At 34.5% G+C, this 14,069-nt stretch overlaps 1 protein-coding gene across 1 annotated transcript in view; it reads right to left on the reverse strand.

The window, feature by feature from the left end:
• The window catches only part of DNAAF4 (dynein axonemal assembly factor 4), a 78,203-nt gene that overhangs the window by 17,671 nt on the left and 46,463 nt on the right, over positions 1 to 14,069 (reverse strand). The window contains exons 8-9 of the mRNA XM_032342633.1: positions 2,318 to 2,463; positions 914 to 1,023 (exon numbers count right to left, since the gene is read on the reverse strand). Of these exons, the coding sequence (XP_032198524.1) occupies positions 914 to 1,023; positions 2,318 to 2,463 (256 nt within the window). The remainder of the gene's footprint in view (positions 1 to 913; positions 1,024 to 2,317; positions 2,464 to 14,069) is intronic.

The following is a 14,069-nucleotide window of genomic DNA, read 5'->3' on the forward strand; positions in this document are numbered from 1 at the left end:
ATAAAATATTCACACAGAGCAACAAGTAAATAAATGAAAGGATTTCCTGCATATAAAATGATAATTTATAAGATAATTTGGTAATCTTTTGAAGATGGAAACGAATAATCAAAGAAACTCTAATTTCTAAAAAACATATTTCTTTTTTTTTAAGAGAGGGAATTGTGATTTTGTTGTTTTTGTTTGTTTGTTTGTTTTTAAGTAAGGAGGAGTACAGGGAGAAGAAGAAAAAGAATCTTAAACAGACTTCATAGGAGGAGCCCAACACACGGTTCCATCTCACAGCCCTGAGTTCATGATCAGAGCCCAAATCAAGATTCGGAAACTCAACTGACTGAGCCACCCAGATGCCCCTAAAAAACACATTTCTGAGAGAGAGATTAGGAAGAATTTATGCTAAATGTAAGTGATTTGGATTTTAAGGGGCGCTTGGATGGCTCAGTGAGTTAAACCTCTGCCTTCGGCTCGGGTCATGATCTCAGGGTCCTGGGATTGAGCCCTGCATCAAGCCCTGCATCAGGCTCTCTGCTCAGTGGGGAGCCTGTTTCCCCCTCTCTCTCTGCCTGCCTCTCAGCCTACTTGTGATCTCTCTCTCTCTCTGTCAAAAAAACAAATAAAATTTAAAAATATATATATATAAAAAAATAAAAGGGATTTTAATAAGTACACCAAAAGATGTCATATATTCCATTTCTGTGACATTTAAATACAAAAACAAATATAAATATGAGCCTTGTTATATGATCTGACTTTTTAAATAAGGAAGCCCTGCCTAACTTATTTATTTGCATTATCTTTGCCCAACAACACACACTCACACAGGTACATATATGAAGATACCTTGAAGATGTAGTAAGTACTAATGTATACCTAATTTATTATAAACCTCATAGCCTGAGTTCAAGCAACTTACTTTCCTTTGTCCTTCAGCCATTCTGGGTTCTTTTCTTCTTCTTTTAAATCAGAAAGTTCAGGAATATCAGTATTCAGTGCTCTTCGTGCCTCTGCTTGTTTGTGTAACCACTGAAATCAGAGGATAAAGTCTAATGAAGGACACAAAAGTTTTATTTTTATTAACAGCTACTTTGAGATTTCTCAGCTTCTACCATGAGAAGGAATACTATTTGTTACGGACTGAATGTTTGTATCTCCCAAAATTCATATGATAAAGCCCTAATCCCAATGTGATGGTGTTTAGAAGCAGGACTTTTGGGAGGTAATTTGATTTAGATGAGGCCATGAAGTTGGGGTCCCCATGATGAGATTAGTGTCCTTCTAAGAAGAGGGAAAGACCAGAGCACAACTCTCATTCCTCCACTCCCTGTACCTGATCTTGGAATTTCCAGCCTCCAGAACTTTGAGAAATGTCTGTTGTTTAAGCCACCCAGTCCAAGGTATTTTGTTATAGCAGCCCGAGTAAACTAATATACTATTTGATAATGTGATTTTAAACTTCCAGTTTTTAGCCTTTTCAGTTTAACATTACTAACTGGTAAAGATCAGATGTATAAAAATTTCAAATCCAAATTTCACACAGATTTCTGGGAGTTCATGTGATTATTATTTTACTTTTCTTGTTTATAATATATTTGCTTTTCTATAATGAAAAATATAAATGACTTAAATAATTATAATTTTATAGTTCTAGATATAATTTTACAAATAATAAAATTCAGAATTTATTATTCAATAATAAGAAAATAGTTAATATTTTTTAAAGATTTTATTTATTTGAGAGAGAGCGAGAGAGAGAGAGATTATAGAGGGAGAGAGAGAAGCAGACTCCCTGTTGAATAGAGAGCCTTATTCAGGGCTCAATCCTTGGACCCCAAGATCATGACTTGAGCCGAAGGCAGTCACTTAACTGACTGAGCCACCCAGGTGCTCCCCAAATAGTTAATATTTATAAATTGTCATGTCTTAAGGATCTTCGATTACTTCCACAACTTTTCAATTGTGAGAGGCGACAACTGATATCTTGTAGTAAAAAAAAAAGCAGTTCTTAGTGCTTATATAACTAAAGATATAACATTCAAAATTCCAGGGCCCAGGAATTTATAAATGAATGAGAGATATTCTAGAAAGTCACATTAGAAATACCTGATGATAATAATAATTAGTTGTAAAAATATATTAACAAAAATGTCCAAATCCCTCACCAAACACATATGGATCCCTTACCAAAACACAAGTTTACAAATCTAATATGCAAATGATGTATTTGATAAATTATGTGGCAAGTGTAACAGTAATAGATGAAATAAAAAATAAAGCATTTTCATTTGTGATCACTGTAACTAACAACAAGCATATCTACCTCTTCTTCTTCTGCTACTTGTGATTCTCGGAGAGCAGTTGGAAATACTCTAGGGGTAAAGCTGATTTTAATACTGCCAACAGAGCGAGGGCCAGGAATACTGTCTTCCTTTAACTTCTCCAAAAATATATTTTCTGAATTTCTTCCTTGAAAAGCAATATTAACAAGTGAGTTATCTTCCTCTCATTTTCTAGGTAACAATCAAACTGACTTAAAGTAATTACACATCAAAGCTACCTCTAAAATCCTACACAAATAAACCAAAGATAACTTCTACTAGAAGGAATATAAAATCCCATCATAGAAAGTGTGGCAGCTAGTTATCTCTTCTTTAATCAATGACCCCAGCTACTTTTCTAGGATTCTCTTTGCTAAAACACACAGTGGTTTAATTTACATTCACTCTAGGGAAGGGCACTCTGAGTATTTCTACATCCAGTTTAGAAAGCTGTCACTACCAATACTACCTCTATTTCCCTTAAGCTCCTATAGCAGTATCTTCTATAAGCTTCCTTGTGGCAGTATAAAAACTTTTCAGCCGTAAGAAATTGTTAATGAGAATAGGCAAAGAGTAATAATGAAAAGCTAAAGATAGTTTGATGTAATAATGGTTAAGCCAATATAAGAGAAGAAATCAATGTGTTCTATGTGTTAGAATATAATTAGAATAAATCTATGTGTTAGAATATAAAATATATGAATTAAAAGGAAGGGTAAGTTTAAAAATTGAAAAAGTACAAAAAATATGATACACAGATTTAAAAGGCAATATCGAAACTTTAAAAAAAACAGATTTTCCACAAATACAAGAGTAATAACCTTGATATAAAATGAATACATACAAAAAGGAGGAAAAAATAAGGACTGAAACAAAATTTGAGTGCAAATTTTCTGGATGTCTGTGGTTGAGACATCTATCTTCCAGTATTCTATCCATTCTTCCCTCTTCCTTTTAGAGATAGAATTTGAGTTCTAAACTAGGCATATGACTATTGTCAGGCTAGAATCTACATAACCCAGACTCCCTTGAGATTAGATGTGATTATATGCCAAATCTGAGGCAACAAAATGTGAATAGAAGTGATGTATGCAATGGATCATTTTATAGGTACATCTGCTTGCTGTGGACGCCTCTTACCTCCTTCCCAGTGGCTAAAACACACTGCCAACCTTGGCATCCAGAGATGGAAGTCAAATGGTGTGATGACAGAGATGGCACTGCCAGCCTGGATGGCCTTGTAGGAAGTCATTTATCAAGCCTACATGGGTCACTGTTACATAACAAGTATTGGTTATGGAGAACTAAATTTCTGTCTCATTTGATCTGTAATTTTGGATCTCATTACCACAACTAGCTTTCACCTACCAAATACAATGTCCCAAGAATTTTATATCCAAGTAAACTGTTGCTTACTTATAAAGGCAAAAGATACTCCTAGATATCTAAGAACTAAGTAAATATACTACTTAGCCATCTTTTCCAAATAAATTAATCAAACCAATGTTCCAGAAAATGGAAAAATGAAACTAAGAACCCAGGAGTGAGGAAATTAAGGGTAAAAATGAAAAGAATTAGTTTTCTATACAGTGGAGAACACACTAAAAATGTTGTGAATAAGATTCTTAAATGTTAGTGTAACAGAAGGAAAACAGAAAAAGTAAAAATGAAGTATATAACTTCAGATTACTATACTAATGATTACTAGGATACAGAACATGAAGGGAATAAGCACTATTTTCCATAATGAGGAATTAAAAATTTATTTTCTTGGGTGCGTGGATGGTTCAGTGGGTTAAGCATCTGCCTTCAGCTCAGGTCACGATCTCACGTTCCTGGGATCAAGTCCTGCATCAGGCTCTCTGCTTAGTGGGAAGTCTGCTTCTCCCTCTCCCTTTCCCTCTATACTATCCCTCTCTCTCTCTCAAATAAATAAAGAAAATCTTTTTTTTTTTAAGATTTTCTTTATTTATTTATCAGAGAGAGAGACAGAGAGAGAGCGCACAAGCAGGCAGAGGCAGAGAGAGAAGCAGGCTCCCTGCCGAGCAAGGAGCGGGATGCGGGACTCGATCCCCAGACTCTGGGATCATGACCTGAGCTGAAGGCAGCGGCCTAACCGACTGAGCCACCCAGGTGTCCCAAATAAATAAAATCTTTTAAAAAATTTTTATTTTCTTATTAATTTTGCTAAAATAAATAAATGTTTTTAAATGTTCATGAAAAACATTAACATAACAACCAGTTACATTAAAAATAGGGTATCTAGCTTCCAAACCCTTACTGTAGAATAAGACAAGTAGTAAAACATAAAATAAAAATAAATTAGCACAGGTTTCTAGAAACACAAGATAAAGTTTTTAAAACTTTTTACATTCTCTAGATAAAATGCAATAAACACATAAAATGCTTGATAAAATATAGAAAATAAATAAAGTTTCAAATATACAGTTCAGTTTAAAAAGTAAGCAAAGAAAAAGTCTTAATCAGTGATTTATAGCTGGTGTAATCTAAAAGCTGACAGAAAGCTGTTTGGAAAGATATTTAGATCTATATCTAAAATACATATATAAAGGCAAAAGGCTGGAAATTTAATGCTGATACAGTTACAGAGGTAGGAAGCTGAAAGTGAACCTAGAAGCTTAGAAGGGTTGCTCTCTTAGTGAAAAGGATATTTATAAAATCACTGTCCACTGGTCCAGGAAAGTGAAGCCTATTCTTCCTGAGGCTTTGGACAGGAGGCAAAAAAAATATCTCTGTGAGAAATCAAAACTCTAGGTATTCCTCATGAGCAATTCTTACTTCCACACACCATAAAACACCTGAGATTTTTTAATATGTACCCATTAAAAAAAAAAAAAACCTTGCAGAAGAGGGACACACAATCAAAAACTACAAATTACATGAGAAAACAATGCAGTATAAAAGACAGTAAGCAGACACAAAAAACAGGAGGTATGGCTTCTTAAGAATTTGAAAAAACAGAACAATCTGAAAGAGATAAAATAATTTCAAACATGTTTATTTAAAGAACAGAGACAAGACAAATCCATAATGAAAAATGAAGAAACTAATGACAAAAGAATTAACAACAACAACAACAACAAACCAGATGGAACTTCCAAAATGAAAAATATTGCTGCTGAAATTTAAAACCTTTAGTATAAGTTTAACAGTACATTAAGCATAGTTGAAGAAAATTTGCAAACTAGAAGAGATCTGAAGATAATATACAGAATGTGGTCAAGATATACAGAGAACAGAGGAAGACAATAGCTTAAAAGTCTGAAAACATAAGTTCTTTGACTAAAAGTATATTCCATGTTCTGACTTTATGAAGCAAATAAATTAAAAACTGCACAGAGACTAATAAAATCAAAGTACATCAAAGTGAAGAATTTTAAAGCAACCAGAGACAAAGCATGGGTTAACTTATAAAGGTTCAATCGTTAGATCAAGAGCAGACTTCTCAGCAACATTAGAGGGCAAAAGGCAATAGAAAAATACCTTCACATTACTGATGGAAAATAACTATCAATGAGGAATTCTACAACCACCCAAACCATCCTTCAACAACAAGCACAAGATAAAGATAATAACTGAATTGAACGCCCTACAAATCTTCATTAAAGAACTACTAAAGGATTTATTTGTAAAGGGAAGGCAATTTAACCCACAGATGTGAAACACAAAGAAGCAAAGACAAATTAAAAATCCATAAATATGCATCAGTCTAAACAGTAATGACTGTATAGTGGGGAAAAAAGCCATACTAACAGTGATGACTAAATTTGGGATTTAAAAATAAAGTGAAGTTGGGGCACCTGGGTGGCTCAGTGGGTTAAAGCCTCTGCCTTCGGCTCAGGTCATGATCCCAGGGTCCTGGGATCGAGCCCCGCATTGGGCTCTCTGCTCAGTAGGGAGTCTGCTTCCTCCTCTCTCTCTGCCTGCCTCTCTGCCTACTTGTGACCTTTCTCTCTCTCTCTTTCTCTCTGTCAAATAAATAAAAAATATCTTTAAAAATAAAAAAATAAAAAGTAAAGTCAAGTCAACTGATCTCCCTTCCCTCCAAAAAACTGGACTAAAATGTTTAGACAATTTAATAGAAGATGGGTATTACTGGACCTTACACACTAAACTTCCTTGTAATATTTACAGGAGTGGTAAAGATTAACCTTAATCTTTGTTTAATATGTATGTTAAAATAATAAGAATTATATCTATGTACCAAAACAGATACAAAAAATTTAATATTAATCATTCAAAGAACAAAAATAGAATACATACATTTCAAATTAGTAGAAAGGAAGTAATCAAGAACATTTTTTAAATCCAAGGCAGAAAAATAGAAGAAAGAACTAACAAGAAAATCTAGTAAATATAAACTATGAAGTAAGATAGTAGAAGAATATCCTAAGACATTAGGATACATTTTATTTATAATAATAAATCTAAGTGGCCCATAGCTTATTAAAAGAAAGCCTTAGGATAAACACAAATACACACCATGAACTACAATCTCGAAACACACCTGTAACATGATGATACAGGAAATTTTAAATATGAGAACTATAGTCATTCCCATTTTATATATTTCAAAACTAAAAACAAAACAAAATGAAACAAAAAAACAAAACAAAACAAAAAACCCACACAAAAAAAACCTCCCTACAAATTCAAGGGCCAAGGGAAAAAATGATGATGAGTTACAAAATATTTGCAACTAAACAACAACAAAAACACAAGATTCCAAGACTTGTGAATGTATTAACATACTCTTTAAGACAAAAAAAATTTAACTTAACATGCATGTATTAAAATATTCCAAAATTAATGAAAACAAGTTGGACAAAGAACGGAGAAAACCTAAAGAAACTATTGTACCTCTATAAAATACTCCATGCCCAGGCATTTTAGGGGTAGTTTAACTAAACCTTTGAACATCAGATATTTCAGAGCGAACTAAATTATTTTGAAGAATAAAAAAAAAAAAAGGTACAATTCCCAGCATACTGAGCCATAAATATTGTTAAGACTTTGCATATCTGAAAAGTCTTTATTCTGCTTCACACTTGATTATTAAGCTGGGTATAGAATTTCACACTGAAAATTATTTTCACTCAGAATTTTGAAGGCACTGACCCATGTTTCAGGATTCCAGTGCTGAGGTTAAGAGGACAGATGCTAACATTCCCAGTCCTTTGTGCATGATCTGTTTCTCTTCTCTGGGAGCTTTCTCGATCTCTGCCAAAAGTGTGCTGAGGGATGCCTGGGTGGCTCAGTCAGTTAAGCATCCAACTCTTGATTTTTGGCTCAGGTCATGATGTCAGCATTATGAGATCGAGCCTCACATAAGGCTCTGAGGGGGTGTGGAGCCTACTTAAGATTCTCTCTCTCCCTCTGCCCCACCCCCGGCTCATGTGCTCTTGTTCTCTCTAAAAAAGAGAAAGAATAAAATATAAAGTGTCTGAAATTTCATGTGTTTTTGGCATGAATACTATAAAATCTGCCGTGCTGGACATGATAGACTCTTTCAATGTGGAAATTCATTTAAGTTTTCAGAAGTTTTGCAACATTAAAAATATTATTTCCTCTCTTCTGTCTCTCCCACCCTCTTTCTTATACCCCTATTGAATGTTGAACATCCAGGATGGATATTCTGATTATTTTATCTTTTCTATTTTAAATTTTTTTGTCCTTTTTTTCTACTTTCTGAAAAACTTAGAAACCATATTCCAACCATTTGATTAAATTCATAATTTTTATTGCATTTTAAATTTCCAAACTGTTTTATTCTCTTAATATTCCTTACTATAGCCTCTTGTTCTTAATGATTAAAATACGTCTTAAATGATTAGATGTCTTATTATTAAAATATGTCTTAAATATGTCTTCATCTTTCTGAAGACATGTTACAATTAAGTTTTCTTCTGTTCTTCTATTACTTGGTTGTTCCAAGTTTCTATATCTTGCCTATCTCCTCCTATAAAAGTATAAAAATTCTGACTGAAGTTCTATGTACATGAATCTGAAATCTGTTGACTGGTAAGCTTCAGCAGGGAAAACCATCTGGGCCATTACAGATGTCAGGATTTTTCATCCTACACTCATTAGCTTCCCTATGGAAGAATTCTCTAATCTGCACCCCAGGTGCACTGGGCTTGTGAATGCATATATGCAAGAGCTAAGGGTAGAGGAGGGCTGGAAGAGATCCCTCGGACCGGTATTTAGATTTACACAATGTTGACTTTCACTCTATCAATTTTCAGAGCAGAATCTGTAGTCTTCAAATATGCAGAAAGTAAACCCTCGATCTTCTGTCATGATCTGGAAATCTGGTAGTGAAACTCTATTTACACACTTTCAATCCATCCTTTTTCTTTTTTTCCAGACTTACATTTGCCCCTACCTTTAGGAGTACCTAGTTCTTCCAAGCTGAAGAAGGACAAATCTACATGGCCTAAAATTTCATTTATCCATCTACCATGCTTTTAGTAGTTTCGTAAGCAAGTCAAAAGTACTTCAACAGAATAGGCTGGTACTAGTAACTGAATTTCTAACAAGATACAGAAGACCCTATACTTAATTAATTAGATGCTCAATGATTCCTCTTTCCCAGTCTCCTATAAATATACACAATAGTACAAGGGCCAGGACCTTCAAAATAGGCTTCATTACGGCTGGCCTTAAGCATTAGCTGTGGAATAATAAGAACCTGAAGATATTATATGCATTTTGATGCTGTTATGCCTAAAAGTATTCCCAATAAACTTTATTCAGTTTAACAAAGAAATAATTCATGTACAATAAAATGTACATGAAATAAAATGGGGCACCTGGGTGCCTCAGTTAGTTAGATGTCCAACTCTTAGTTTCCACTCAGGTCATGATCTCAGGGTCATGCGATAAAGCCCCATGTTGGGCTCCATACTCAGTAGGGAGTCTACCTGAGATTTTCTTCCTTTCCCTCCCTGCCCCTCCCCCAGCACTCCCATACATGCATGTGCTTGTGCTCTCTCTCTTAAATAAATCTTAAAAAAAAATAAACTGTACTCATTTTAAAGTACATTAATTCAATGAGTTCTGATAGATGTGTGTACCCATGAAATTATAATCATAATGAAAATGGAAAATTTCTATCACTTCTAAGAGTCCCCTATAGTCCCTTCCTTTTATTTCTGGCCCCAGATAACAATTGATATACTCTCAGTCATTATAAAATGGTCAGTATTTTCTAGAATTTCTGTTGCAGTCTCATTTATTGCAGAGTAATATTTCACTTTATGAATCTATGAGAATTTGTTTATTCACTCATCTAGTGATGAGCATCATTTCCAGTTACTCACTATTATGAATGAGGTTGCCATGAATATTTGAATACAAGTCTTCAGGTGAATACATCTCTCATGTATAAATACTGAAGACAAGAAAGACTGAGTTATATGATAAGTGCATACTTAACTTTCTTTTTTTTTTTTTTTTAAAGATTTTATTTATTTATTTATTTAACAGAGAGAAATCACAAGTAGACGGAGAGGCAGGCAGAGAGAGAGAGAGAGGGAAGCAGGCTCCCTGCTGAGCAGAGAGCCCGATGCGGGACTCGATCCCAGGACCCTGAGATCATGACCTGAGCCGAAGGCAGCGGCTTAACCCACTGAGCCACCCAGGCGCCCTACATACTTAACTTTCAAGGGAAGAGCCAAACACTCTTGCAAAGTCGTTGTACCATTTTACATTTCTACCATCAGTGTATACTTGCAGCATAGCCTCAACAACAATTGTGCCGATGATCTTTAGTTTTCTGTTTTATCATTTTATTTTTTTAAAGGTTTTAATTATCTATTTGTGAAAGAGAAAGAGCACAAGTAGAATGAGCAGCAGAGAAGAGGGAGAAGCAGGTACCCAGCTGAGCAAGGAGCCTGATGTGGGACTTGAACCCAGGACCCTCAGATCATGACCTGAGCTGAAGGCAGACGCTTAACTGGCTGAGCCACCCAGGCATCCAGTTTTAGTCATTTTAATGCATATGTACTATGGACTGTATCTCACTGTGGTTTTAATTTCCCTACTAACGAATAACATTGAACATCATCTTATGTGTCTGTTGGTTGTTCATGTCTTCCACTGCGACAAGAGCATTCAAATCTTCCATCCAATTGTTTACTGGATTGTCTTCTTACATATGTATTATGTACATATGTACATAACTGTCTCATTGTGTAGTGAGGCAAGAGTCTACTTTCATTTGTTTCCACAAATATATCCTGACCCGTTCCCTTCCCCCACTGAATTACCTTGTTACCTTTCATTAAAATCTCTGAACCATACTTGTATCGATTCATTTCTGGTCCCTGTACTCTGTTGTTTTGAACTTATCCTTGTCCTTTCACCAGTTCCATCTTGTCTTGATTATGGTAGCTTGATGCTAAGTCTTCAAATGAGGCAGTGTGAGCCCTACATCTCTGCTCTTATTTTTAAAAGTTCCTTTGAGGGGCGCCTGGGTGGCTCAGTGGGTTAAGCCACTGCCTTCGGCTCAGGTCATGGTCTCGGGGGTCTGGGATGGAGTCCCACATCGGGCGGGCTCTCTGCTCAGCAGGGAGACTGCTTCCCTTCCTCTCTCTCTATCTGCCTGCCTCTCTGCCTACTTGTACTCTCTGTCTGTCAAATAAATAAATAAAATCTTTAAAAAATTTAAAAAAAATAAAAGTTCCTTTGACTATCCTTGGTCATTCACACTCTCATATAAATTTTAGGATCAACTTGTCAATTTCTACAAAAAGCTTACCAGAATTTCTAATGGATTTACATTGAATCAACAGATCAATTTAAGAATAGACATCCTAACAATATTTAGTTTTCCAACTCAGGAACATGTTGTATCACTACATTTATTTAGGACTTTAAAACATCTCTCAGCAGTTTTTTGATAGTTTTCAGTGATATGGTCTTTCATTTCTTTTGTTAAATTTATTCCTAAGTATTTTCTCTTTTAGTGCTATTACAAATTAATTAAAATTTAATTTTCCAGTTCTTTGCTGCTGATAAAATTTTAAGTGACTTTTATAGCCTTATATCATGAGACTTTGCTAAATTCAGTTATTAGTTCTAGCAGTTATCCTTCAGATTTCTCAGGAAATCCCTATCAGAAAATACACAATCATGTCATCTATAAATAAATACAGTTTTACTTCTTCCTGTCTAATCTTTATGCCTCTCATTTCTTCTTGTCTTAATGTAATGGTTAGGACTTCCAGCATAATGTTGAATTAAAACAGTGAAAGTGGACATACTTGCCTACTCCTGGAACTACAGGGCAAGGCAAAGTATTCATCAATAATTATGAAGCTTACTATATATTTTTTGTACACTCTTACTCACCAGAGTAAGAAAGTACCTTTCTATTCCTAATTTGTTGAGAAATTATTTTCATAAATGGATGTTGGGTTTTATCAAATGCCTTCTGCAATAGAGAAATGGTCATATGTTTTTTCCTTTACTCTGCTAGTACAGTTATTACATGGAATGATTTTCAAATGCCTAAACCAACCTTGAATTCCATTATCCATTTCTATCAGTCAAAAATTCTCTAGGCTACAGATGAATGAATCAAGAAGATGTGGTATATATACACAATGGAATACTATGCAGCCATCAAGAGAAATGAAATCTTGCCATTTGCGACAACATGGATGGAACTAGAGCGTATCATGCTTAGCGAAATAAGTCAAGCAGAGAAAGACAACTATCATATGATCTCCCTGATATGAGGAAGTGGTGATGCAACATGGGGGCTTAAGTGGGTAGGAGAAGAATAAATGAAACAAGATGGGATTGGGAGGAAGACAAACCATAAGTGACTCTTAATCTCACAAAACAAACTGAGGGTTGCTAGGGGGAGGGGGTTTGGGAGAAGGGGGTGGGTTTATGGACATTGGGGAGGGTATGTGCTTTGGTGAGTGCTGTGAAGTGTGTAAACCTGGTGATTCACAGACCTGTACCCCTGGGGATAAAAACATATGTTTATAAAAAATAAAAAAAATAATAAAAAATAAAAAATTAAAAAAAAAATTCTCTAGGCTATGTGGAAACATGACTATAGTTGTTTAACCAAGGATGGGTTTATTTTCTCACTTAACAAACTTGAAAAAAGGTGATTCAATGCAGAGGTACCATCTTTCCAATGTCATTAATGTCCCAAGCTCTTTCTTCTCCCCTATTCCACCATTCTTAGGGTATATCTTGCCTCGTTGTGGTTTTAAAATAGCTAATGAATTTTTTGCACTGACCTTCATCTTAAGTAGGAAAAGGAAAGGAGAAGCAAGCAGTAAGGAGTCATACTTTTCTATAAGTCTTTAGCAGATTTCTTCTTGCATTTCCTCAAAATTTGTCACCTGGTTACATCTAGTTATACAAGAGTTTGGGGAAGTGAGATTTGCTTGGTTTTGTTTTGTTTTACTAATTTAAAATGACTTTGTAAAAATTTCAATGTGTGCTTTTTCTTTTTTTTTCTTTTTTTTAAATTTTATTTTATTTTTTAGTGTTCCAAGATAAAGCGCTTTTTCAGTGTGTTGCCTATTTTTTTATAATAAAAAATTTCAAACATATATAAAATTAGGCAGAATAGAATAATTAACTGTCATGCATTCATAACCTGCCTTCTATTATCAACTCCTGGCCCATATCACTTCATCTTTATTTCTATCTACTTTCACATACCATATTATTTTGAAGAGAATCTCAGACATCAAATACTATACTTTCACCCATAAATATCTCAGTAGGTTTCTCTATGAGATAAGGGCTTTCTAAATCTAACTACAATTACGTTATCACATCTCAAGGGAAAAAATATAATTATTCTTTAATTTCTTCCAATATCCAATTGGTATTTAAATTTCTAAAAGGCAAGGTTTTTAGCTGAACACATTTCTTCTGTCCCTTCCCTGAAACCATGATTCTGTTAGTAAAAAAGAAAGGGAGAGAAGGAAATCTGCAGCACCTGCCACACCATTTGCATTCTGTATGTAGAAAGTGGCTTAGCTATTATATTATTATAACAGTGTATATAAAAGTGGCTTATCTAGTACATTACATATACTCTTATTATACATTGAGTCTTACTTATTGATGTGCCAAAAAATAAGAGTATAATAATCCAAACTCCAAACATTTAAGTTGATTTTTAAAATCACATAAAATCTTACCAAATTTTTTTCTTGTTAAATCACCTTAATATAAAATATTAAGCAGCTTTCATCAAAATGACACCACTCAATATTTAAGTTCTAGGTCCAGAAGAGTATGAAGCCCACAGCACATTCAATTCCTCTGCCCTGCAAAGTAATCATGCCATAGCCTGACGCCTAGCTTCACATTAAGAGACAAAATTAGTGGGGTGTGTTATATTAGGGGACTGTAATTAAAACTTCTGAAGTTTTGCTACTTCATAATTAGTAATACTTTGGTTAAGCATAAACCGATTCATTCTTGAAAATTACTGTAAGGCTTTGGGATGCTCAATAACAAACATTTAAAAGGTAATACTTTTCCAAACCAGGATTATACATTTTGTGTACTTTTTCCCCTAACAAATTTCTGAGTGAAAACATCTCCCTAATACAAACAGTCAGCTAAAATATGTTATGAATTAGATAATGAACATGGTTAATCTGCCTATCTTACCTGTGTAGCAGTATAACACAGTGGTGGTCACCTACTCTAAAGCCTGATCACCCACGTCCAGATTCTGACTCTGCC

Source organism: Mustela erminea, chromosome 5, assembly GCF_009829155.1.
Source record: "Mustela erminea isolate mMusErm1 chromosome 5, mMusErm1.Pri, whole genome shotgun sequence".
NCBI classification, from domain to species: Eukaryota; Metazoa; Chordata; class Mammalia; order Carnivora; family Mustelidae; genus Mustela; species Mustela erminea.